This window comes from Carlito syrichta, unplaced genomic scaffold, assembly GCF_000164805.1.
Source record: "Carlito syrichta isolate Samal-C Ts95f unplaced genomic scaffold, Tarsius_syrichta-2.0.1 Scaffold304031, whole genome shotgun sequence".
NCBI classification, from domain to species: domain Eukaryota; kingdom Metazoa; phylum Chordata; class Mammalia; order Primates; family Tarsiidae; genus Carlito; species Carlito syrichta.
In genome coordinates, this window is record NW_007248127.1 from 681,608 (window position 1) to 709,503 (window position 27,896).

The 27,896-nt window shown below is 45.4% G+C and overlaps 1 protein-coding gene across 1 annotated transcript in view; it reads left to right on the forward strand.

Moving 5' to 3' along the window:
- POU2F3 (POU class 2 homeobox 3) overlaps nucleotides 1-27,896 on the forward strand; it is a 94,934-nt gene that overhangs the window by 35,540 nt on the left and 31,498 nt on the right. Inside the window, exon 3 of the mRNA XM_021713078.1 lies at nucleotides 7,199-7,233. Coding sequence (XP_021568753.1) covers nucleotides 7,199-7,233 — 35 coding nt within the window. The remainder of the gene's footprint in view (nucleotides 1-7,198; nucleotides 7,234-27,896) is intronic.

Consider the following 27,896-nt stretch of genomic DNA (forward strand, 5'->3'; position numbering starts at 1 on the left):
CCACTGCACTCCAGTCTGGGTGACAGAGTGAGACTCCAACTAAAAAAAAAAAAAAATTTACGAAAAAGAATTTACTACCTTAACCATTTCTAGGCATATGGTTCTTCCTCTGTCTTTGATTTAGATAGTTGATGTTTTAACCTAAATGCAGGGCTTTACGTTCATTCCTGTTACATTTTATCTTGTTGGTTTTGGCTTCTTATTAAAATCTACCAAATATTTTCTAATCCTGATTCAGCCCCCACTTTTATGTATTTCTTTCTGCTCTCTGCTTTGAATCACTTCCAAATTTGATCAGCATCTATCCTGTTTATTAGCCTAAGCTGTTGATGAAAGTCTAATATTTTAGACTCTACTTTTCCTGTGTCCGACACTTGATGTAGTGGATTTATGGAAAAACTCAGTTTGATTGTCGAGAAATCCAAACTCTTTTCTGGAGAAGGTTCTCTGAGGCTATGTGTGACCTCAGGAATGTGTTTTCCTCTCTGAGATTGGACTTCAGTGTTAGAATCTGAAAGTAATGCTCCTGGCCATATGTGTTCTGTCCTGTTCTGGTTTTTTTTCTTTTCTTTTCCTTCAAGTGGCAGCCATCTTCCAAAGACGGAGCCAGGGATAGGAAATCAAATGTGTTCAGGTTTTTGCAGATGGCAATGCCTGTGGTTTCTTAGGTCTGAATAGAAGTTTCGTTTCATAACAATTTCTCAGTGACTTGGATCAGTATATCAGACAGTCATTCAGCACCGACTATATTGCCAGACACTGTTTTAGACACTTAGGGCACAAAGATCAACTAGAATAATGACCCTGATCTCTGGGAGCTCACAGTCTCATGAGGGAAGCAGATTCACAAACCACTGACCCTAAGAAATGTGGCATGCACTGTAAGAGCTCTAGATAAGAGACGAGGAAACACAGAGGAGGAATTCCTTCATTCTGCTTTGGATAAGCTTCATGGAGGATATGACATTTGAGTTGGGCCTTGAAGGATGAGTACGTATTTTCTAGATAGAGACGAGGGAGAAAAGAGTATTCCTGTCATTGGGAACAGCAAATGCAAAGTCCCTAATATAGGCCCAGGCTCCACCTTTTGGGAAATGGCCTAGGATGTTTGGAACCCAGTTCTGCAGTTGCATAATGCTTCCTAGTTTAAAAATCATGATCACCAGCTTTATCTCACTCAATTTCCAGCATCTTCCTGGAAGGGAAATGGGAATTCTAACCTTTACAACTAAGAACCCTGAGGGTTCAGGAGGTCTCTGCTTTGCTCACAGTCACATAGCTTGGGAATTGATGGAGCCCAGGCCTGGACCCCAGTGCTCTGACTTCCAGTCCAGGACTCTTCCTAAATGTGCCCTGCTACTCCTCCACATGACATCTTAAAGAGGTAGAAAAGAAGTTTTTGGTGATCGCAGACCAGCGTTTAACACAACATGATCATTGCATCTCTTGCTTTCTCTGTGAAAAAGGAGCACCTTCTTCACTGTTTCAAAGGTGAAGGAATTTGAATGTCCTGGGAATGGTTCACTAGTCATCTTAACCTGGAGCACTGGGGCAGCAGCAGAACCCCAGTGAGCCAGACCACGGCCTGCAGTTCCCAGGTACCAGCTCCCAGGCCTTCCTGTAGGCTGGGTGGGGAGTGGTGCCTGGTGGAACAAGCCCAGTGGACCATGGAGGAGAAGCATGAACAAGCATGGCAGTAAAATGAGGGTGAGGCAGTTCCCCCTCAGCCAGATCTGGAGAGTGAATCAAGTGTCATCAGATAGCCACTTCATGCTTCTATTAGACCACGTCACCATGTCTTGACACAGACCCTCAGATGCTCTACATGAGCTAGGAGCCTTGAGAAAAGCCATGCCTCCCGAGAACATTCTGACCTGCGTTGTAGTGGAATTGGAATAAGAATAGGAATAGCTTGGAAAACTCAACCCTTAGTAAGTGCCAAGGGTTGAGCTGTGCCTCTGCCCTCTTCTGTCCTGGAACATAGGGGGCCAGTCTTTTGGGAGGCCGTGACCTCTGATCCTTCCATTCAGTAAGCCTGGGAAAATAGATACTGCTGCAGGTAAGAATAGATTTGAGGCTGGGTGCAGTGACTCACACCTATGATCCCACCACTTTGGGAGGCTGAAGTGGGAGTATTGCCTGAGCCCAGGAGTTCAAGACCAGCGTAGACAACCTAGCGAGACCTCAGCTCTACAAAACATTAGCTGGTGCATGCCTGTAATCCCAGCTACTCGGGAGGCTGAGGCAGGAGGATCGCTTGAGCCCAAGAGATCAAGGCTGCGGCGAGTTGTGATTGTGCCTGAGCAACAGAGTAAAATTCTGTCTCAAAAAAAAAAAAATAAGAATGGGTTTGATAAGGGGAAACTCCATCACCAGGCTGCAGGTGCATCCTCATGGTGAGAGGACTCTTGAGAAGTGCCATGGAAAAACTTCGAGGCAAGAGAAATCGCTAATTCTGTTGACTGGAGTATTTTAAAATTAGTCTCTGAATTCTGCTTGCTCACCTTTTCCACTATGCGGATATCACAAACAGCATTATAATGGCATTCACAGAAATCAAAAGTAAAGACTTTTTGATTTTTGAGTCGGATTCTCATTCTGTCCCCCAGGCTGGAGTGCAGTGGCACACTCACGGCCACCGTAGCCTCAACCTGCTGGGCTCAGGCTATCCTTCCACCTCAGCCTTCTGAGTAGCTGGAACTACAGGCGTGTGCCATGACGCCCAGCTCATTTTTTGATTTATTGTAGAGACGAGGTCTCACCAAGTTGCCCAGGCTGGTCATCCTCAGGTAATCCTTTCGCCTTCACCTCCCAAAGTGCTAGGATTGCAGGTGTGAGCCACCGTGCCTGACTTGAAGACATTTTAAAATTGTCCGTAAACTCTATGACCCTCTCCTCTCCAAATCAAACTGTTTTTAAAAATTTTTATTTTGCCTCTCTCCCCACCCCCATACTTTTCTTACTTTCTTAGTCTCATTTAAATATATATCACCTCCTCCTGGAAGCATCTTTTCCTCTTCCCTTCTGGAGCACCATATTTGCCTGATCTTCCTTTACCTTGCCTGCCCATTCTTTCTCAGTCTCACTTGCTAGCTCCCCCTCCTCAACCCAGCCTTCACCCTAGTTTCCTCTCCATCTGGACTTTGTAACTTCATGAGTCCTATGGCTTGTAATGACACCTATAAGCTGATTGCTGCCAGATTTATACTTCCCAACCTAATACTTCTGAGTCAGAATCACTTCCCCACTGCCACTGGGACATTTAATTGGCATCTCATACTTAATATGCCCCAAACTTAACTTCTGATGTTCTCCCCCTGCCTGCTCCTCCCTGAGTCACTCCATCTCAGCGAATGGCACCACCACATACTACTTCCAAGAGGCCCAAGCTCAGGAATCCCCCTTGATTCCTTTCTTGTCCCCCAAGTTCCCTCCATTGGAGTCAGTCCCATCAGCTGTCCATTCAAGTATATCCAGAATGCAGGCTCTGCTCATGGCCTCCACTCCATAATTCTGTCCTGCCCACTGCCTTCTCACTTGGGCCACTGCTGCAGACTCCCAGCTGGTCTCTCCTCCTACTCTCTGATCCCTCCAGGTTTAGAGACACACATCGGATCATCTTACTCCTCTGCTCAAAACCCTTAGGTCACTCCCACCTTCCATGGAGTGAAAGCTGCAGTCTTCATTAGGACCTGGCCCCTGGGTTCCACAGTGTCACTCCCAGCTCCACTCTCCAACCATCCTGATCTTGTTACTGTTCTTGCCTTGCAAACCAGTCCTTACCTCCAGACTCAGTCCTGCCATCTGGAATGATCTTCCCCAAACCTTCAAAAGTTTGGGTCCTTACTATATCCAGTGAAAATATCTCCTCCCTTTCCAGATCATCCGACTTCTGAATAGCCTCAGACACTCTCTCCCTGTCCCATGTCTTATTGGCCTCTACAGTAATACTCTCTAAATAAAATCATATTACATATTCATCTGCTTATTCCTTTTATGTCTCATCAGCTAGAAAGCAAGTACCATGAGGCCAGTGGCTTGTCTCCTCCAATATTGTATTCCTAGTACCCAGAACAGTACCTGGCACATAGAATGTACTTGGTCAATACTTGTGGGATCAATGAATTGGCTCTTCTGTCAAGTCATTGAAAATCACTCCTTCTTACCCCAACTTTACAATGTTACCAAAGGATTTTTTTTTTTTTTTTGGTCAAAGTCTTGCTCTGTCACTCCGGCTAGAATGTAGTGGCGTGATCACAACTCACTGTAGCCTCAACCTCCTGGGCTCAAGTAATCTTTCTGCCTCAAACTCCCAAGCAGCTGAGACTACAGGCAGGCATCACCGTGCCCAACTAATTGTCTCATTTTTTGTAGAGGCGAGGTCTCACTATGTTGCCTAGGCTGGTCTCAAACTCCTGGACTCAAGCAATCCTCCTGCCTCTCAGCTTCCCAAAGTGCTGGGATTATAGGCATGAGCCACTGCACCCAGCCTACAAAAGAGGTGTTTTTTTTTTTTAAGATAAAAGGAATTTTACCTTTTATTTATTTATTTATTTATTTTGAGTTGGAGTCTCTATCGCCCAGACTGGAGTGCAGTGGCCACTCCCGGCCATCGCTGCCTCAACCTGCTGGGCTCCAGCAATCCTTCCGCCTCAGCCTTCCAAGTAGCTGGAACTACAGGCATGTGCTACCATGCCCAGCTAATTTTTGATTTATTGTGGAGATGAGGTCTCACCAAGTTGCCCAGGCGGGTCTCGAACCTATGGGCTCAGGCAATCCCAAGATGTGGGATTACAGGGCTGAGCCACTGAGCCCGGCTTCATTCTATCCCTTTAAGCACAGCTGTTGTAGTCTATGAGCCCTTTCCATCATGAACTCCCCTCACAGATTTTATACACACACACACACACACACACACACACACACATACACACACACACAGACACGGAGTGCCAACAAAATGTATACACATTTTAAGAGATATTGTCTATGTATTACTTTTTGAAGTTGAATTAAATTACGGTAGCAATGTGTAGTATGATATTTGCTCAACTGTGCTTCTGCTGTTTGACTGTCCTGCCTGTCACATGGTGACACTAGCATTCATTTGATTACTGACATCTTTTGAGTGACCATCATACTTCAAATGTGCATACATTTTTGGCACCCCCCCCCAATATCTTCTTAGCTGGTATCAGAATCAGGCTTCCACTCAGCAATCACTGTGCACGTCACCATCTTCCTCGTCTTGGGGATCCCATAGTTCTTCCTCCTCTGCTCTTAACCTGGTGGTCCTCCTACTCTTGGAGATGTCTCACACCTAGACAGGAAAGGACTATGCCTGCCCCTTGTTGCTTAGAACAGAGCAAAGGAAGGGATGAGATTCCAGAGGATTCTCTTAGATGTCATTCATTCTTCTCTCAGGCCTTTCCTGATCCTCTGATCCACACTGGGGACTGGAGTCATTTTATGGTCCTTGAGGACACAAAAATGGATGTCACTGACCAGTTCTCAAGGAAATCACAGAATAGTGGGAGAGAGAAAGATGCAAACCAATGAGGAGTTATACAAGTGCCATGTGGCCAGCAGAGAGGGTTCCTGGGGGAAGAGGGATTAACTCTGTGCAAGGGTGCAAGAGCATGGAGGCATGGGAACATGAGTGCAAGGCGTGCTGGGCACAGGTGAGTATTCTCTGTGGTTGGAGCTTGGCATACCTGGGAGGGAGTAAGGTAGCACCATGAGCAGTATTAAGACAAAGCAGGAAAGGCAGGCAGGGAGGGAACGGGACCTATGGGGGATTCTAAGTTGTGCCAAGGCATCTAGACTTGGTTTCAAAGCTTTTTAAAAGAGTTCTGAATTTGTTCACTCATTCATTTGTTCAATCATTCAACCAATATATCTTGAGCTCTTATTATATGGTGAACATAGTGCTAGGCTCTGTGTGTACAGTATTGAATAAATAATCATTTTCCTGCTGTTACAGAGTCAATGATTTATGGGGCCCTGGAGAGCTATATGAATAGGAAACTTTATTATAGCAAAGAATGGAAACACCACCAGCAATAGGTACATGTTTAAGCAAATCATGAGACATCCATGCAATGTATTATATAGCCATTTAAAAATTTTAAATGGTATTTATAAGCACGGGAAATATAGTTATGATGCTCACTGGAAAAAGGAAGGCAAAACCTATGTAGAGTGATACATATCAATGAAGAAAAACAATTATAAAAAGACCATAAAATATACAAAATTATTCATTATAGCTGCCTCTAGGTGAGTAATTTTTTTTGCTACTTTAGATTTTTCTTGTTGAAAAGCTTTTTTTTTTTTTTTTTTGAGTCAAGGTCTCACTCTGTTGCCCAGGCTAGAGTGCAATTGCACAATCCGAGTTTACTGCAGCCTCTACGTCTTGGGCTCAGGCAATTCTTCCATCTCAGTCTCCCAAGTAGCTGGAACTACAGGCACATGCCACCATGCCTTGCTAGTTTTTTTTTTTACTTTTTGTAGAGACGAAGTCTCACCATGTTACCTAGACTAGTCTCGAACTCCTGAGCTCAAGCAATCTTCCTACCTCAGCCTTCCAAAGGATTATAGGCATGAGTCATCATGCCTGGCCAATTCTATTAAACACATATTTACTTTTTCAGCCCAACATTTAGTATAAAAGGAAAAATACACACACAACAAGAAATAAAAGTGAAAGGTGGAAAAAGACAAGATAGACAACCTGTCTGTCTGACGTGATTTAGGTGTCTTCGCCCTTGGAGGGCTGGGCTAGTGGGAGGACATCTTGCCTTGGGATCCATGGTTGGTCCCTTCTTGGTCTCTTGGTCCATGGAGGGATGTAACAGCTGCTGGCTGGGGGCGTGCAGCACAGGCACAGAAACCAAGCTCTCTGATTGGTATGGCAAGCTCTATTCCCAACAGACCCTGATTTGCTATGTGACCTTAGATAAGTCAACCGTCCTCCCAGGCGACTCTTTCCCTAGCTATCCACCTTTCTGGAGGAGACTTTCAGAAGGCATTTCCAGGAAACAGTGTGAAGAAGAGAATCTTGGCCTCAGGGCAAATAGGTGCTCTTTTTCAAAATAAAGACATAGTCTTCTCAACATCCTTTCTAAAAATTTTCTCTAACCTATAGCCTCTTCCAATCCTGCTACCAACTAATCGATATATTTTTAATCTTTTCCAGGAAATGATCGAAATGGCCTAGATTTCAACAGGCAGGTAAGAACTTGGGACAGAAGAAAATGTTTATTCTATATATTTTGGGAGCCACTTATACTAAGTCAAGTGTGGAGGATACAAAGTAGATTAAGGACTGTCTAGGGGTGTGTATTCATAAACTCCAAACTTTCAGGATCAAAGGGCCCTTAGTCCAAGCTCCCACCCCAATCTGTGAACCAGTGTTGGGGTCTCTTTGGTATCCTCTCAAAAGAGGTCTGACAAATGGAACGCCTGTTTACAGGGAGCTGTGTGCCAGAAGTGGCCCAGAAATCTAGGGCTTCAGCTCTTTTCCTGTAGAAGTTTAGCTCAAGGTGCCTCTCGGTGAGTCTGTGTGGACAGTGTGCAAAGGAGTTTGTAAAGCCACAAAGGATGAAGTACCTGGGTTTTATCTGGAAACTCCTGGAGTATGAAGATGAGGAACATAACAGGAAATATGGAATAAGCAGAAAGAACTCAGAAAAGAGCATGAAACCAAACTCAGGGGAAATGTGGACACAAGCATGGCACTTTGATGGAAACCAAGTTGGGTGAGGTTAAACTGACTTGGGGGGCTTTGGACAGGGGGAGGTGTAAAGAGAAGGGCGAAGTCAAGGGAGGGGACTTGCCCCTGGAGGTTAGAGGCTGATAGGAGGACTAGGCATGAGGGATGGGACAGGTGTGATATCACAAGCACACGGGATGGAAGTTTGTTGGGAGGAAAGAGACCAAGCTGGAACCAAGCAGAAGGTAGTCATGGGAAGTCCCAGAGTGAGACCAAGGGGGAGAACTAGATACTGAGTCAGATAGCCTGGGGTGTGGTCCCATTACTGCCACTAACTCACTGTAGAACCTTGATCAAGTCATTTAATATTTTTGGTCTGAGTTTTTCTCTGCTGAAAAATTAATTTATTCTATAAATGGGGGGGGGACCTACTATACCACGTGTGGGAATGCAAATAAAACTAAGACATGGTTTTTGCCCTGAAAGAACTCAACATCTAGTATGAGGGGAGGGTGGGGTATAGAGACAGAGAGGGAGAAAGACTCTTATGTGACTAATTATAATACAGTCTCATCTGTGCTTTATGGGAGATATGTTAAAAAAAAAAAAGGTGTCAGATGGAAATGGGAAGAGTTAATTTTTCCTGGGAACTCAGAGCAGGCTTCATGGAGGAAGTGATATTTGAGTCTTGCTCTAAAGGATGAATAGGAATTTGTGAGGCAGAAAAGAGTAGGGGGTAGAGGAATAGCAAGAAGGAAAGGAAGACAATCCAAATGAGGGGGTGTATCATGCAATCACTAGGACTCCTCCCCAAGATTCTGATATTCTGAGGTCAGGTTTAGAGGAAAGCCAGGGGTGGGGCTGAAGATCAAAGGCAGACATATGTCCTTCTCCTCCTTTACCTACAGAGTGATTTGAAGTCACTATCAACATTGCCTAAAAGGCTGTTAATTCTGGTACATCCTTCCTAGTCAGGGAGAGAGGAATACTCTTGAGGCCTAAGCCAAAACCTTTTGAGCAAACAAATCCTACAATTATGCTTATCAAGAAGACCAGGAAGTTTGCTAACAAATGAAAGTCAGCTACCCTCCCTCTCCACTTGAGACCTAGAACAGGGATAGGCTTCAATTAAAGAAAGATCTAGGTTAGCTATGAGGAAGAACTTCTAACCAATGCAGTTTATTGAACACTGGAACAACTACCAAGGGAGGGAGTTTATAGAATCAGCTTCTCACCCAAGGTCTTTAAATGTGAGACAGATTCTTATCTCGGAAACAGTTTGGCTAGGTTGGCTTCAGGGGAAAGAGGATAGAGGAGATTCCCAACTGTTCCTGAAGTCTGTGATCCTGGTCCTAAACAGGTTAGGACATGGCCTGTGCCCTGTGCTTCTGTCCTGTGGACTCAGGATTCCCCAGCCCAGGGCCCACCTCTCCCTGCCCCAGGTCCTTGAAAAAGATACAGGGGGAGGAGCCTATCCCATACCAAGACATGGCAAGGTCAGCCCTGCTGGGAGGTGACCAGTTCCACAGGTCCCATAGGTTTGACTGCCTGTGCCATCTGCCTGAAGCTTGAGAAACCCTCGTGCTAGAGACAAGGCTGAGGGCAGCTCCTCTGGTCCTGGGCTGCCTGTAGGGAGGCCTCCGGCCCTTTGAACATCTTTTGGGGCGTGGTTCCCCCACCAGTTGGCTTCTGCCAGGAGTGGACCTCACCTGAGTTTGTTTCCCTTGGATGAGCCTGGTGGGGTGGGTTGTTCCCTCCCTCCCCTGGGAGGGGTTTGGAGTTCTCATCACTGACAAGAAGACATGACAGATCTTTACTTTAAAGAGGATGGGGGGAATTTAGGAGGAAGAGACACTCAGCCTCATCACACTCATTTGCACACTTGGGCTGGAGCTCTCCTCTTCTCACGTTCACACCCGCTCACCTGCAGGCCTACAGGTGGGCACCCATGACTTCTCAGGCCCCTGCTTGACAGTCATGGCCTCGCAGAACACGGCAAGGGAAGCTGAACAACACTTGCCGACCGCCAGGCTCGGGGCAAGGTGCTTTTGGCACTGTGTCTCCTTTAATTCTCACTATAAACCAATGAGGTAAGTGTTATGATCCCCATTTTGCAGGTTAGGAAACTGCCCAGGCAGCCCCGCCTTTTTCAGTGAAGCATCTGAGAGATTAAATAACTTGAAGAAGGTAACACAGTTGGTCAACTGGCTGAGCCAGGATTCAAACCCACGTCTCTTTGACTCCAGAGCCCATTTTGCCCATGGTGCCTTGCTGCATCCTCCCCTCTCCCTGTATCTACATAAGGGAGAGGCCTGGGAGCCAGAGACTGAGTGTGACTTCATCGTGACTAACTGGGAGGAAACAGGAGGTAGAGGGAGTGGGGAGGGGAAGAAAGGATGGTTGTGTAGGAGCAGCCTCCGAGTCTGACACAGACAAGGGATTGACAGATGCAGGGAGCAAAGGAACAGCCACTGCCCTTGGTGAAGCTCCTATTGGAATGCCCCGGGCTAGTTGGTGCAATTGGGAGTCACAGCCAGGTGCTGGGTGAACTGCAGTCCTGAGTTGCATGAGCAAGGAGCATTGACCTGTCAACTACCTGGTCCCAAGAAGGCACTGTGCATCCGTTTGAGGGATCATTCTGGGACCCATAAGCAAGGCCTCCCCTCAGTCCCTAGGACAGGTAAGACAGATTTGAAGGATAGCGGCATAAGGCCAGATTCCTGCGTAGGTTCTCAGAAGTCCTGGGTTCCAGTGCTGTCTGCCTCTTACTAATTGCTGCCCTTATACAAACCTCTTCCTTGGGCCTCAGTGTCCTCATGAATAAAATGGAGAAGTCTGACTGAGATGGTCTCTAAGGCTTCAAGTGGTTTGTATGTTATGGTGCCATTGTTTTTCTCACGCCATGTTTCGACTGACTGGTCTGGTTGAAGTCCTTCAATTTCCATTCTCCTTTCTTCTTCTTTTTTTTTTTTCCTTTGAAGAGAAATGAGGAAGATGCCGGGCTCTGGTGGCTCAGCCTGTAATCCCAGCATTTTGGGAGGTCGAGGCAAATGGATTGCAAGTTGCCCAGGTAGGTTCAATACCTACCTGGGCAACTTGGTGAGACCTTGTCTCTACAATAAATCAAAAATTAGCGGGGCGTGGTAGCACGTGCCTGTAGTTCTGGCTACTTGGAAGGCTGAGGTGGAAGGATTGCTGGAGCCCAGCAGGTTGAGGCTGCGGTGGCTGAGAGTGTGCCACTGCACTTTAGTCTGGGCGATAGAGTGAAACTCCAACTCAGAAAATAATAAAAAACAAAAAACAAGAAATGAGGAAGAAAGTCACCCTTGAGCTGTATAGAGTGAGGGGAAATATGTCATATAGAATTTTTCAGCCTTTAAGATCTTGTGTGATCCAGTGAAAAGAATCATTTGAAATGCAGGGGTAGGAAGGATCCTGCCATATCTCTGGTATGTTGGCGGAGGTTGGAGGGGGAATGAATGCTAATAGATCTGAGGTCATCCATCTAATCTTTGAATATTTAGCCTTTTTTTTTTTAAGTCAAAATCTCATTCTGTTGTCTAGACTGAGGTGCAGTGGCATGATCACAGCTCACTGCAGCCTTGACCTCCTGGGCTCAGGTGATCCTTTTACCTCAGCCTCCCGAGTAGCTGGGACTACAGTTATGTCCATACCTGGATAACTTTTTGATTTTTTGGTAAAGACAAGTTTTCTTTTCTGAGTTGGAGTTTCACTCTGTTGCCCAGACTGAAATGCAGTGGCACGTTCTTGGCTGGTCTCAAACTCATGGGCTCAATCAATCCTCCTGCCTTGGCCTTCCAAAGTGCTGGGATTACAGGCACGAGCTACTGTGCTGGGCCTATTTAGCCATTCTGAAGCCATGCAAGAAGATAAACTGAAACACTACAGAGTGAGACATAAGAATGCTGAGCTCTGGTTTACTGCCCAAGGATAGCACAGAAGAGATGGTGTCTGAAGTGAGTAGCCAGGAAAGAGCAGGGCTTTGACTGGCAGAGGGTCAGCAAGAATATTCTGGGTGTTAGAGACAATGAGGGTGAAGGTTCACTGGTGTAAAAGGACACAGCTTTGGCGGAAATGGGAGAAATTCAGCATGGTGTGAGTTGTTGGAGGATGAGGCTGGGGCTGTGGGTCAGGCCAGATTATGAAGAACTTTGTCCAGCAAAGAAGTTTTGGGATTTATCTTGTGAGCAGTTAAATAGCCACTAGGTGGTTTTCAGTCATGACTAGTTTCACTTACTGGAAGGGCAATGGAAGGGGGTGTGGGTGCGAAGGGAAGGGAGGGTGAATGGAGGACTGATGCAATAGAGGCCCGATGGAATGCTGTTGTGGCAGGCAAGAATGGGCAATGCTAGGGGAAGGGATGTAGCAAAGAAGTTATGCAGGCAGACATAGAGCCCAAATGCCTGGGTTTGAATTCCAGCTTCAGCACTACCCCATGGTGTGACCTGAGTCTGTTTGAGGGATCATTGTGGGAAAGTCAAGGGACCTAGAAGCAAGGCCATCCCTCAGTCCACAAGACAGATAAGACAGACTTATGCAACAGCATAAGCCATTGTGTGGCTGTGTGACTCAATCTTCTCATCTGTAAAGTGGGGAGAATAATGGTATCTACCTCAGGGTAACTGTGAGGGTCAAATGAGTGAGTGTGTATGTATACCTCTTAGACATGTGTGCAGAACATATACGCTCTATAAGTATCTGCTATTTTTATTATTACTGTGTGAGTAGGTATGGAGAGAGCAACTTATTTTCTTCTTCCTTTTTTTTTTTGGTAGAGACAAGATCTCACTCTGTCACCCAGGCTGGAATGCAGCAGCGTGATCATGGCTCACTGTAACCTCAAACTCCTGGGCTCAAGTGATCCTCCTGCCTCAGTCTCCTGAGTAACTGGGACCATGCCTGGCTAAATTTTTTTTTTTAAGAGATGGGGTTTCCCTATGTTGTATAGGCTTATTTAAAACTTCTGGCTTCAAGCAATCCTCCTGCCTTGGCCTCTCAAAGTGCTAGGATTACAGGCATGAGTCACTGTGTCTGGCCTGAGACCCAGCTTTAAGAGATATTTCTAAGATGTGATCGGGAAGATTTTGGCAACAGGTCAGACATGGATAGCAAGGGAGAGGGGTGAGTCAAACATGATTCTGAGGTTGTAGCTTGGGATGCCAGTCATTAGTGGAACTGCAGTCAGAGATCAAGAAGACAGGCGGTGCAGCAAGCGTGTCCAGGTGATGGGAGCAGAGAGAAGGGCAGATAATAAGCTCTGAGTGCCTAATACACGGTGAGACATTTGGATCTGGAGCCCAGGAGACAGGTCAGAACTGAAGATGCATCCTGGGGAGTCATCATTGAATCATATCACATGAAGCGATGGAGGGAAATGAGGTCACCCAGGGAGGGCGGCAGAGTGAGAAGAAGACCAGGGAGAACAGGTTGAGGAGTGGGCATCTGTAGGTGAAACTAAGACGGGATGGTCAAAGGGATGAGGACCAGGAGGAGAACCATGCCCACGAAGGAGAGATTTCCTGAAGGTGGGGATGGTCCACAGCATCACAGCGCATGAAGATATTGAAAACCTGAAATGGGCCAGGGATAGGGCAGTGAGGCCAACAGTGATGCCTTACTGTAGCGTCCATGGTATCCACAGTGAGAGTAGATGTCAGGTCACTGCAGCTGAGGAGTGAGTAGGAGAAATGACAGAGACTTGGATTGTCGGATTCCTTTATAGGGAATAGGATGAAAGATGGATGGAGATGCTGGCCTGAGATGGAGACAGAAAGCTTGAGGGAAGTCTTTCTTGGGATGAGGGAGACTTGAGGAGGCGTGGACCTGGGAGAGCTAAGAGATGCAATATAGGAGAAAGGAAAGAGAGGACATGGGGTGGCTGTGGGAAGGAGCCAGTGGAGGGTTTAGCCTAGAGTGCAAGGAGGGCTCTTCTGAGAGGAAACGAAGGCTGAGCACCCTATCAGTAAGAGCCCAGGACATAGCTCTCCTTGCTATGGAGTTTCTCCAGCCCATTTCCTGCTCTCTGGGCCGACAGCCAACTCTGAAAGAATGCTGGGAGGCAGGTAGCATTGGTTTAAAGGGACTTGGGGAGTCCACAGTGATGAGTGTACACCTGGGTAGCCTCTTGCCTACTCTGTTCTGGTGACTTCTGGAGCCCTCATTATCCAGGGCCATGGGTTTCCACCAGACCGATCAGGGCAGGTTTCATGTACATTGCTGAGTGTTGTGTTTGAAGGGGAAAGGTTCTGTGAGGCCAGAAGAGAGACTGAAGCAAGTTAAGAGGTATCCCTGTCCCGATGTCTTCTGACCCCAGACCTGAGAATCAGTGGCCCAGGGTGTCCTCTCAGCCCTAGGCTTGGCTGCATTCTGAGCCCATCAGCACTAATATGTGACTGTCTCATGCCTCTCTCTGGACACTCATGCCAGCTCGTCCTGAGCAGTTGCCCATGTGCTCCCATATAGCATTTAGTTTTGAACCAACTGGAATTTTCCTTCCTTGTTTTCGTGAACATGACAGAACAACTACCATGGTTCTCTGACTGTTCCTAGTACACATTGATTTGTTATATTTAATTGGCATGATGGGGCATCTTCTCTAAAAATCAACAAGATTCAGCCTAAAGAAAGGTCTCCGAGGATGCAGAATGATGGAGAAAGTTTTCCAGGGAGACCCATGAGGGAGACATGGGCGTGGCAGGCCAAAGCTCTCAAGGTGGCAACTGAGGGTCTGTGATGATGGTAGAGTAAGTCTCCCTCCGGGACCTCCAGGAATAACCTCAGGAGAGCAGGTCCCAAAGCATCTGAGTCCAAGACAGCAAGGGAGGGAATGAACAGATCGTGTTTGACTGTACTTCAGGTACCGAGAAATCATTGAAGAATACACTATGGTTCCAGCCCACGGGAGCTGTCAGCCCAGTGGGGAAGAAAATGCAGGGACAGCGGCAGAGGAGAGGGGACCCCTAAGCTACACAAATGTCATGGGGCTCGTTCAGGGAATCTGAGGAAGCCATGCAGGTGAACAGAGCCTCGGGGTGGTGGGTCCAGTATGAGGCAGACCTGGGAGGATGAGAATTAGGGACAGCAAGATTCTCTTGTTCCCCTGAGGATTGCTTCCTTTTGTCCCAGGATCCAGCTGCTGGTCTTCTACTTCTGGTGGAGGCAGGATGGGGGAGGGGAAGGCTAAGAGAAGAGGGTGAGAAGCCAACAGACCACATTTTGCTCAACCCTGAGCGATATGCTTAGGTTTTAGGGTGTCAATTCATAACACCCTTCTTTTTTCCCCTCCCCTTTAAGGTACCAAAACAATTGAGAAATAGATACAGGAGCCTGACAGGTAGAGTGATACTAGAGAACTGGTTTTGGTGTGTGGCCGCAATGGGCTTTCTAAGACCTCACTGCAGAATTAAACACATCCCCCGGGACCAGACAGAGCCAGCGGAGAACAGAAATAAAAGTACCCTCCTTACTGACAGGCAGGTCTGAGAAGATCCAGAAGGCACCAAGCCACACTCCCCTACTTCCTTCTAAACCTGTTGTTTTAGCCTTATCAGACCCAGTGTCTCTTGTAGCAAGGACTCTATAAAGTCTGGATTCTAAGAAGTCTGGATTTAAAGCCAGGCCTGACTGACTCCCAACTCTGGGGACCTTTTCACGCCAATGCCCTGCTTGTCTTGGGAGGAGGCCATGTGATGTAGTGGCTGGGACAGAGGGCCCATCTTTGTCAATTCCTCTGTGCCTCAGATTCCTCATCTGAAGATGAGAGCAGTAATAACATCTACTTCCTAGGGATGCTGTAAGAATTAATAGAGTTAAGATTTATAAAGCACTTAGAATAGTGTCTGGCATATAGTAATCAGCCAATAATGTCCTTTTAATGTCCTAAAATATAATGTATTGAAAATACATAAAAATCAGGAAAATGCTCTAATTTGAATAAAAAAGAGAAGACACAGTAAGTAATAATAAAATAAAATTTAAAAATTAGCCAGGTCTGGTAGTGCATACCTGTACTCCCAGCTACTTGGGAGGCTGAGGCGGAAGGATATCCCATGCCCAGGAGGTCAAGGCTGTGGTGAGCTGTTATCATGCTGCTTGACACTCTAGCCTAGGCAACAGAGTGAGACCCTGACTCAGTATATATGTGTGTGTGTGTGTGTGTGTGTGTCTGTGTATATACGTTTATATGAAATAATATGTATTTCAGCAAGTAAATCCTTAGGCACACTCTCCTGAGAGAGGTTTAATGAGATTGTAGGATGCTATGCCTCGATGAATGTGACAGACAGACACAAGTACAGGCTGACATTGACAGCTCAAAAGCCATGATTTTCCAAAATGTTAACCAACTTTTAGTAAAGCTCTCAACCAAATATAATCTTTCCTCAATTCACACAGAAAATGACATCCCTGTGTAAGGTACATATTAAGAGTATGCAAAAGGTACTTTATGTTTGCATAAAAATGGAATTGGATTTTGGGCTTATATGATCATAGGCACGCTATTCACCAACACAGACGTTTGGTGGGGCGGTTGACAGTCATATAAAACTTACACAGGACATGACCAAGTAAGCATTTTGGGTTTGGTACTGCCATCTGCAGTGCAGAATGTCTAGAATACTCGCCCTCAGCCCAGTAAGTGCAAGTCAAACCTCCTCATTTATTAAGATAGCCAAAGAAACCACCCCACAGACTTCAGAAAACATCTCTCGGGTGGCTATCATCCCCAGTGCGAACAGCTGGTGTTGACCCACCTAAGAGAGAAGTGACTTTGCCTACCAGGAGGCAGAGCCAGATATGACTCTGACTGGAGACCACATAGAAATCCAAGGCAGTGCAAAGTGGAGGCTCCTCCCTGGCCCTGGGAAAAGGCACCCCAGAAGTAACACTCTGAGAATTTCCTTGCTATTCAGTGAGGGAGACAGGTCTGAAAAATTCCTAAAAATGTGACAGCAAGGGGTGTATAAACCAGTGCTGCCTGCAGAGGGAATGAGCTGGGCTGATTGAGTGATTAGGTGGGTGTGGAGCAGAATTTTCAGGCAGGAGATAATTGGTAAGATAAAATGACTCCCTTCTCCAAAGTGATTTCCCCATTGTAGTCATGATAACATAATAATGATAGCATTTATTGAACTCTGACTGAGTGCCAGGCCCTGAGCATATAATGTTTTATATACATTATTTAAGGAGTCTCATACTTACAGCTATCCGGTGAGGTAGTTGGTTTCATTCCCATTCTATAGATGAGGAAACTGAGGCACTAAAAGATTAGGGAATTTTCCCATGATCACACTATTTGTGAAAAGAGACGTCTGGATTTAAAGCCAGGCCTGACTGACTCCCGACTCTGGGGACCTTCCCACTCTAGTGCCCTGCTTGTCTTGGGAGGAGGCCATGTGATGTAGTGACTGGGCCAGATGGCCCATCTTTGTCAATTCCTCTGTGCCTCGGATTCCTCATCTGAAGATGAGAGCAGTAATAACATCTACTTCCTAGGTATGTTGTAAGAATTAATAGAGTTAAGATCTATAAAGCACTTAGAATAATGTCTGCAATACAGTAATCAGCCAATAAACATTAGCTCTTATTATTTTCTGATGAATGGGAACCCATAATTTTCTCTTTCTTGCCTCTTCCTGTGTGGCTACTTAGCTGGACTTGCACCAGGTGAGAGAGCCACCGTGACTACTAGAGAGGCAATTTTTTTCTGGGATCCATCATGTTCTGATCTAAGCTCCATCACTGTTTATAAACCTGGTCAGGGAAGCAGCTGGTAAATGCATTTGTTTTTGGAGAAGTGGGAATTTGTCCTCCTTTGCCAGCCATGCTCTGGCCAGAGGCTCAGGTGTCAAGTGTTTCCTATTTGTAGCCTGGGCAGCAGCCCTAGTACTGGGTGGACCAAGCCCTGTGGTGAGCTGGGATGAACAACAGGGAGAAACAGGAGCAGTTGTCTGGGTTCTCCTGAAGCCTGTCCCTAGTACTTGCTGGTTTACCAGACAGCTGCCCAAAAGTCCCTCTGCCTCACCAGTTCCAGTTCCAGTACTTGCATGTTTGGGCGCCGCATTCTGGATGGGGAGCGGGAACAGAATATTCCTCTTGACCCAGGTGTGGGTTAGAGAGTGGTGAGTTCGAAGGAGGGAGGGGAAGGTATCCAGCTCCTTTCCCTGACTGTAGGGGTCCATTTCTCCTTGGAGATTTCAGTGAATTGCCTTTGGTGAATGTAGACATCAGTAAGACTAAAAGTATGGCCAGCTCTTCCCCTTCTCATGCAGGAGTCTCTTTGGAGCAGGAGTCTTGAAAGGGAAGTTGGATTTGGTGCCCCATAATAACAGAAAGGGTTAATACCATTTATTGACCCTCTAGTTTCTAACAGGTACTGGGCTGAACACTTTGTAAGCAGTATCTCATTTAAACCTTACAGCAACCCAGAGCAGATTTTATAATTTTTTAATTTTATTTTAAAAATTGTTAGGCCAGGCACTGTGGCTCACGCCTATAATTCCAGAACTTTGGGAGGCTGAGGTGAAAGGATTGCCTGAACCCATGAGTTTGAGACCAGGCTTGGCGAGATCTCATCTCTACAATAAACTAAAAAATTAGCCAGGCATGGTGGTACGCAGCTATAGTTCCAGCTACTTGGAAGGCTAAGGTGGAAGGATTGGCTGAATCCAGCAGGTCGAGGCTGCAGTGGCCGTGAGTGTGCCACTGCACTCCAGCCTGGACGACAGAGACTCCGACTCAAAAAAAAATTTGTTTTGTTTCTGTTTTCGTGTGTGTGTGTGGGGGGTCTTATAATTCCTGTTTTAAAGATGAAGAAACTGAGGCTAGGAAAGCCCAAGTGACTTGCTTAAAATCGGGATTCAAACCAAGGTTGATGTGATATACCAGTCACTACATAGGTTATATTTTTTTTGAGATTACTTAATCCTTACAACAGCCTGGTGAGGTAAGCATTGCTCTTCCCATTGATATTACTGGGGAAACTACAGCTCAAAGGGGTTAAGTAACTTGCCCAAGGTGGAGCTCAGATGGAAGACAGGCCTGTCTGACTTTCCACCATACCAGGCTGCTTTTGAGAGAGGGAGAAGAAAAGAGAGAGAGAGAGCTCCTACAAATGAGACATGACCTGATGCTACCCAGATCCCCTCATATGACGTGTGCCCAGTACTTTTCCGCGTTTCCAGAGTCATCTCTGTCACTCCTATCAACTCCCGCAGACCTCTCAGGGCAGACGCTTGCCAGCCAGGATGGCAGAGATAGTATCTGTAGGCTCAGGGAGGGTTGCTAGGGGAAGGGTGGGGTGGAGAAGGGTTCCCACCCAAAGAGGGTTCCCCTGGCCCCACGAGAAGCCACCTCCCCAGCCTGTGCGTGAGAAGGGTCCAGGAAGGAGAGCTGTGTTGCCTGTGTGTGCCTGCAGGGCAGGGGGCAGGGCCCGGCTCTCTCTGCCCCCAAGTCAGAGAAGGATGTCAAGGCAGTTCTAGTAACGGGGGAAGTCGATTTCTCCCAGAATCACAGCTTCACCTGGAAAAAAACTTTTTCCACCTTAAACTTCCTTCCCCCAGTCTGGCCCTCCAGTGGCTTTGGAGGTCGCCTTCTGGACTCAGGTGCTGTTTCTGTGTACCTGTACGGTTGTCTACCTGATACCAGGTCATAACTGGTTTTACGTCCCTCTCTGCTTGACACTTTCAAAGGATTTCTTTAAGCTCATAGGTTTCCCTCTCTTCAGAACCCTGTAAAGCGGGTGTTACTATTCTCATTTGACAAGGAACTGAGGCTGAGAATGCTAAAGTGACTTGCAGCTCGATAGTAGAGCTGGGTACCTGCTTGATCACAGGGGCTGTGCTCACTGCTGGTTGGTTGTTTCCAAATCCAGCTTGTCCCACTGATCACTGCAGCCCTCACTGCCCCCAGAGCCCCCTGGACCTCTGCTGCTTGTGTTAAGGTCAGATTGAGACTTCTCTTCCTCTCCAAAACCCTCTTGGCTCCCAACCCCTGAAGATCCTTAGCTCATATCCTGTTTTGCTTTTCCTTCTTGGCAGCCTCTCCCCCGCACTGGCATCTTCTAATATTTCCTTCCCATAGATCTTGTTACATGGACTGCTGCAGGGTGTCCCTGGTTCCAGGCCTACAGAGGACACTGTGGTAGTAGGTCTAGCAATGGCATTGCACATACCTGGCTTCAAATCTTGGCTCCACCAACAGGATCTGTGTAACCTGGTCACTTATGCTCTCTAAACCTTGGTTTCCCTTATATAAAATGGGAGAAAAAATAGCCTCAACCTTATCATGTGGTTAAGAGAAAGATTACATGAGGTCTTGAGTATAAAGTGTCTGGGACACAGTAAATACTCAATAAACATGAGTTATTGTTCCTATGGCATCAATTTTGCAGCCATATTGGTTTCAGTTGCCCCAGTTCATCTCCATCTAGCTCTATTCATTCCTTCCTCTTGGTCTTGCCTTTGGGAGACTCTGGAGTTCCTTCTTTTCCGATGGCAGCTCTGCTGATATTCCCCTGTTGGCCTTCCTCTGAGTGTTCTTATCTGTGCACTTGTGCTTGACTCAGCCCATTACTAGAGCAGGAATAAGAAAGTCATGCCAGACTTGGCCTGTGCCAGGTAAAAACAGGTCTGTCTCACTGTACCTAACAGGGTGGTTTTTGAAATGTTTTGAAAAGTTATATAAATGAAATCTTATTTCCTTCACCAAGAGAGGTTGCGTTTAAAGAAATAGATGAAATAGTGTTAGAGAATAAAAATGCCTTTTTATGGTCAGTTAGAGCCAAGCATCATCAATTGGTTTTGCTTTAATGCAAGTTACATGTTCATCTTTTTATGTTTATGTGTTTTTTTCTCCTCAATGGCATCTTAAAGTGTGTAACCTTAACAAGAAATTTTAAAAACTTGATCTAAACCATCACTGTGGATGGGTTCATCTAAGGGCTTGGAAGTGCGTTTTGCAAGCCACTTATGTAGCCTGCAAAACAGGCTAGTAAACTGATGTCTAGAAAGATTTAATGCCCACCCTGAGCAATTATCAGAATACTATAAGAAAGGGGTTGGCAGTAGCGGGACACTGCCAGAGTGCAGGGGGCATACTTCATCAATAAAAGTACTTGGTATCAAACAAGGCACAGTGGGGACTAAAGTCAGACCCAAACTTTACCTGTACAATGACCATTTGCTTACCTAAACCTGAATTGTACCCCACATCTTTAAAATAAATAAATAAATAATTTAAAATAACAACAACAGCAAAAACACCCAAAACCTCAACAACAACAAAAAAAGATTTGATACCCAGTCACTGGGGTTCACATGAATTCCTACAGAAGCCAGTGGTAAAGTGCTTCTGTGCACCTAGCTCTGGGATGGGACCAAGTGTGGCTTGCAAGTGTGGCTAAGAGGAGTGGTCAAGCTGAACTTGAACTCTAAGGCAGGAGCCACCAGACCAGAAAGGATTAGCAGCACTCTGTCTGAAGGCCAGAAGTTCGTCCTAGGTCTTTGACATGAATCAGAACCCACTTCCTTTCTGAGGATTTGGTGCTTCCCCTTATGGTTGGCCCAGCCGCACAGGAAGAGGGCATCTTCTCAGTTGGCAGGGCATTCTCCAGACTCCCCAGAGTCTGGCCTTGCTCATAAGGCCTGGAGGGATGGGTACTCTTCTGGCATAAAGCAAAGCAGGAAGCAGCAGGGCCTGGTATTCATGACTTTGCCCAGGAAGTAGCTCCTTAACAAGGACCCAGAGTCCTTATGGTTGGCTGCTCCCTCCTGCTCAGGCAGGGGCTCTGAGGGTACAGGATCTGGGGGGGGATCTACCTACCCAAGTGGCCTCCAGTCCCCCTCTTTCTTTCCCCGGATCCTAAGGACTTCCAAGTACCACCTGAGTGCTTGTAAGAAGCAATGAAGATCCTCTTTGGAATGATGGAGGTGCCTGAAGGCAGAGAGGGGCAGAGAAGTAGCCATCTTGACTCTGGTGAGCATGAGTCTTGACCCCACCTCTCCCCCATCTCCAGACTTAGCTCTAATGCCTCATTCTCCAGGTGGCCCTCCAGGACTACTCCTTCCACCTTCTGTACCTTGGTGGGCTTCTGGCATGTGTCTGCCCTCCCCACCAGGCAGTGAAATTTTTGAGAAAAGGGTTGATATTGTATTTATTATAGTACAGTAAACATTCAGTAAATAAATGCACAGATGGATCGTTGGGATGAACCAACCTCTGGCCTGTTCACTCTCCCTCCTAGGGGCCATTGAATACCCATCTCTTCTGCTCTTCGTGCTCCTTTGTGTCCTGTTGTTTGTTCTTGTAGCTGGTGAGCTACGAAAACTAACCCCTTTTCCCAGGAAGGGGAACGTGTTGTCTTTATGCAAATAGAGTGTGGAGTGGGCCCCATTTAATAGGCTCTGGTAAATATTTCCCAACTCCACCACTGGCTGGCTGTGCCCAGAAGCTGTTTGCCGAGGCATCCCGGCTGTTGGCTTGGTGTTTGCTGGGTGCTATGGCCTAGCCGCTGGGGACCCAGAGTCTGTTTCTAGAACTTCGACCAACCCTGTTTGAGATTGGTAGGTAGTTCAGCTAACTATCCCAAGCCGGAACAGGGCATTTTACAAACACTCCTTAGTAACGTGGCTGTCCTGGGGCTGCCCTCTCCTGGCCATTTTAATGGGAAGAGTGTGCATCCAGGGACACCTGATATCACTGTGACTTGATTTTTCATAAAATGTGAAGATAAATTTGGGATAAGTCTCTAATCTGGAGGTGAGTCTGAGACACACAGACTCTTAGGACTAATGGGTCCTCGCAGCCACCTGTCCTCATCAGTGTCCAACAGAGCCCCCCTCTTCTGACAGACACAAGGGCTTTCTTCTTCCTCCCTTTTATCCTGTGTGTTGACACATTTATTTATTCATAATATAATGTCTTATGACTCAGTTTTCACCATCTGTAGTTAAATTTTAAAAGAAGAAAACAGTGAATTGGCCAGGCACAATGACTCACTGTAATCCTAGCACTTTGAGAGGCAGAGGTGAGAGAGGGTTGTCTAAACCCGATTCAAGGCCAGCCATGGGCAATATGGTGAGACCTCATCTCTATAGGAAATCAAAAAAATTAGCTGGGTGTGTTGGCACACACCTGTGGTTCTAGTTACTTATCAGGCTGAGACGAAAGGATTGCCTGAGACCAGCAGGTTGAGGCCATAATTGTGCCACTGCACAGCAGCCTGGGCAACAGAGTGGGACTCTGACTCAAAAAAAAAAAACAGTGAACTTTTATAAAGCTAAATATATTCCATTTTTATAATTTGAGATTTTGCTTTTTCTGGTGTTAAAATATTTATGATATGCAATGAAACATTGGTCAGAACACACGATATTAATTACTTTAGTATTCTTATTGGCAAAGTAAAACAACCCTATCTAAACTAAAAAAAAAAAAAAAAAGATGTACTAGTCATGAACCTCAAAAGCCTAGGAACGAGTTTCTATCCCTACTGCACAAAGTCTACTGACACCTGTCAGATGGCCGGTGGCCCGTCTCCCCCAAAGCTCTTTCTGGGACTTCATAATCGCTACCCAGAAGGTGCTCTACTCTAGAGTTGAGCAGGTTGAAATGTTGGGCCCCATCATCTCCCTATTGTCATTCTGCCTGCCTCTGCTCCAGGTGCCAAGTCTATCTCCTTCACAGGACAGTCCTTCAATAACTGAGAAGAATCATTGTCCCGAAATCTTCCCCTTTCTGTGGAAAAATTCTATATGCCATGCTTTTAATTACTTTCCGTAAAGCAATTATACACATAATACATGAATACCTTCTTGTAAAAAAATGTAATAATAGAGATAAAAAGGAAGACTTTTTATCCCTGTTCAGGCTCAGTCCTCTTCCCGGAGTTAACTCCTTTTATCCGTAAGTACATATATGTCCAGAAGACTTCTTCTCTGGATATATAGCACAAATGGAAATGTATAAATTCCTGTGGATTTTAACAAATGTGTAAATTATGCTGCATGTACGCGGGGGGCACCCAAAACCAGAATTATCTTTTGGAAGATGGACCCCTTGTCGTACAGGCTTTCCCTGCTAGGCAATTGTTCTAGGAACCCATTGGCATCAGTGTACCAGCTAGCATTGTTGTGAGAGGCTGCACTTAGCTTCTGTGAATTTTTTTGTAGCAAACAGGTGACTTGTCCTTCCACCATGACAACACACTTGCCCACACTGTGCTGAGTGTTCAGCAGTTTTTGGCCAAAAATGGTGTGAACCCTATGCCTCACCCTCCCTATTCACCCAATTTTGCCCTGAGCAACTTTTTTTGGTCTCCTGGAGGAAAAAAAGTCCTCAGACATTTTGCCAATGTGGAAGAGGTAAAAAAAAAAAATTTTTTTTTAATGGCAGAAGCAGTAAATGGCACCAAAATTGATGTGTTCAAGAACTGTTTTGAGCAGAGGAAAAAGCATCTCGATAGGTGTATTGCATCAAACAGAGAATACTTTGAAGACGACTGAAATATAAGCATGAAAGAATAAATACACACTTTTAAAATAAATAAATTCCAGTTGGGGGGAGTTCCCTCATATTCTTTTACAGTTTTTAAATTTTAATATGTATAGATCATTTCGTGGCTGTTCATAAAGAGTTATATGATGTTTGTTAATGACTACATACTCTTCTGTTGTTTTTAATTTTATGTCTTATTTTAGATTCAGAAAGTACAAGTGCATGTTTGTTACATGAGTATATTGTGTAATGGCAGGGATTAGACTTCTGGTTCTCCCATCACCCAAATAGTGGACGTTAGTAAGGATTCTGTTGTTTTAACATAATTTTACTCTTCTGTTCCCCTACTAAAGGGTGTTAGGCTGCTTTAGATACTTGTTTTTACAATGCTATGATGAGCTCCTTGCTCGTTTGGCCTTGTTGCTTTTACATGCATGCACTTGGGCCTGCCAATTACTCTCTTGAAGGATGATACCCACAAGTATACAGTATAACACAGAGCGCAGTACAGCCAACTTGTTCATTCAGCCATCCATTTATACATTTTAATAGAACAGATACTATTTCTTTATTATGCCCTGATTTCCGTGCCACTTGCACATCAGGTGGTAATAGGGCCTGTCCTCATGGAACACTGTGGTCAAGTAGGAGAACCTTCATCTGTTCAGATACGTTACTTCTAGTTAGTATGATCTGACCTACAGATTTTTTAAAGATAATTATATCATACTGTCAACCTAAATGCTCTTTGAGTCAGTTAACGCCTCTCAAGTCTTTATAAATATCAACTGTTGTCTTAACTTGTTCAGTTAATTTTCATATTCTAAGTAAAGAATTTTTACATTTGCTCCGGTGTTTTATCTCATTACTGTCTTCCCTTCCTACCATATGTTTGAGCTCTTTTTTTTTTTTTTTTTTTTTTGAGTTGGAGTCTCACTCCATTGTCCCGAATGGAGTGCAGTGGCATGCTCCCAGCCACTATAGCCTCAACCTGCTGGGCTCCGGCGATCCACCTCAGCCTTCCAAATAGCCAGGACTACAGGCGCGTGCTACCATGCCTAGCTAATTTTTGATTTATTGTAGAGATGCGGTCTCGCCAAGTTGCCCGGGCGGGTCTCAAACCCACTGGCTCAGGCAATCCACTCACCTCGGCCTCCCAAAGCGCTGGGATTACAGGCTGAGACACTGAGCCCATCTGTGAGCTCTTTTTTTAAATCTTGATGTCTTTGTGTAGACATCATTGGCCCTGCTCCCTGTGAAGAGATTTAATAAGTATGCATGCTACTTCGTCATCCAAGTTACTGATGCAAGTAGGGTCCTGTGGCATGCCATTGGAGGTGTCCCTCCTAGATGACAGGGACCCATTGTTAACCAACTCCATCTCAGCCCATATGACCCCATGTTGGCCTCCAGAAATAGTACATAAATACATACATACATATTACATCTGCTTGATTCCCTATCCTCGGAACCCTATATGAAAGAAAATGAGACCAGGTGATTTACACCTGTAATCCCAGCACTTTTGGAGGCCAAGGTGGGAGGATTGATTGAGCTCAGGAGTTCAAGACCAACCTAGGCAACATAGCGAGGCTGAAATGAAAGGATTGCCTGAGCCCAGGAGGTCAAGGCTGATGGTCATTCCAGAAAGAGTTCCAAAATTGTTTTTTCAGGTGGACTAGGGGCTGGCATCAGTTCATAGCTTCCCAAGGTGAGTACTTCGAAGGTGATCATAGTGATACTCAGCAGTGAGGCATGTAGCACTTTTTCTAGGATGAGTTCACAAACTTAGTTGTCAGACCTCATTCTTTATATCATAAGTCAATGCTGAAAATGGGTGAGTGCTCATGTTCAATAAAAATTAAACCAAGGAGGCAAACCTAGTGTTAATGAGAGCATCAAAGAGGTGCTGTGTTGCCTCACTTATCCAGAAATCCAGTAGCTTCACCTATTTAGAACTCATCTGAGAGTAAGAAGGAAGCAAATCCCGTACCTTTGGGAGGCTGAGGTGAGTGGATTGCCTGAGTCCGCGGGTTCGTGACCCGCCTGGGCAGCGAGACCTCATCTCTACAATAAATCAAAAAATCAGCCGGGCGTGGTAGCGCGCGCCTGTAATTCCGGCTACTCGGAAGGCTGAGGCGGAAGGATCACCGGAGCCCAGCAGGTCGAGGCTGCGGTGGCCGGGAGCGGCCACTGCACTCCAGTCTGGGTGACAGAGTGAGACTCCAACTCAAAAAAAATAAAATAAAAGAAGGAAGCAAATGAGACCTTGAGCCAGGCTCTTATTTTACACATGAGTGTACCAAAAAACAGTGCTCTGGACTTTTCCAGCCCTTAGCAAATAAAAGCTGCAAATTTAAGCTGGAATAAGGGATGCTGGAAACAAGCAAGCCAACAGAAGAAAACCTGACTGTGAGAAAGGAAGCAAAAAACCTGGAAAAAGCAGAGCTCAGAGATGCAAAAATAAAAGTCAGCCTTGGCCCATGTAGTGCATTGGCCAATGGAGGTCAAATACTTCAGTATCCCTGCAAGCATGGTTGCTTTTAAAAGGAGTTTGAAATTATGACTCTGAGTCATTGACTAAATTATCTCTCAGGTACTCTTTAAGGGAAAATAGGGATGTATATAACACCTTTTAGCAAGATCTCTATTTAAAAAAGAAGCCAGTAAATATCTATCCAAAACTGAGATAAAAGGCTTTGGAGCTTCAAGGGATAGATTTTCGTGACTGAAAATCTGCTTATTTGGGAAGGCTTCCTCAGAAAATCCCAGACAAGTGCTGAATTTGGAAATGCTAGGCAAATGCTGAAAGGCACGTTGAATTTTAAATCAGATGAGTTGGGTTCAAATCACAGCTCTCTTGCTAGCCAGCCTCTGACAAGCCAGCTCTCTTGCTAGACTTACCTCTGACAAGTCTCTTACCTTTCATGAATGATATTTTCCTTGAGCATAAATAGTGTTACCTGCCTTTTCAATCTTATGGGAGTATTCTGAAAATCAATGGCAAAGATGTGTTTGCAAGTGCTTTGTAGAACATCATGGAAATGTACAAGTGAGATCTGTGGGTCACGTCCCAGGTTTTGCCTGCTAGGAGACAGTGACTCAAGATGTGGTAAGACAAGGAGATGGAGTCCCAGTTAGTGTTTTAAATACATGTATGTGTATATGTGTATTATATACACCTGTGCAAATTTGCATATATGAGTATGCATATATATTTACATACAAATGTATATATGTCTGTTTATTTAGATAATGTACCTTTAGGCCTTTCAAGACATCCTTTTCACCAGGCAAAAGGGGGAAACTCTACAACTAACTTTAACACCTTGTAAACTGAAACATTCTATACAGATATATGAAATTGTCAATGCTTACTGATTTTACTCTTAATTTTTTTCTGATGTAAAATTAATAGTTAGCTTTATTTTTATTTTTATTTTTTGAGTTGGAGTCTCATTCTGTCGCCCAGACTGGAGTGCACTATCACGCTCCGAGAAGACATGGACTAGCCCTGCTATGTATTACTAAGTGAAACAACTCAATCTGACAGGGCTATATAGTGTATGATTTCAGTGATTTGATTTTCTGGAAAATGCGAAACTATGAAGTCTGTCAATGATCACTATTTGTTAGCATTTGGGGGGAGGTGAATAGGTGGAGCATA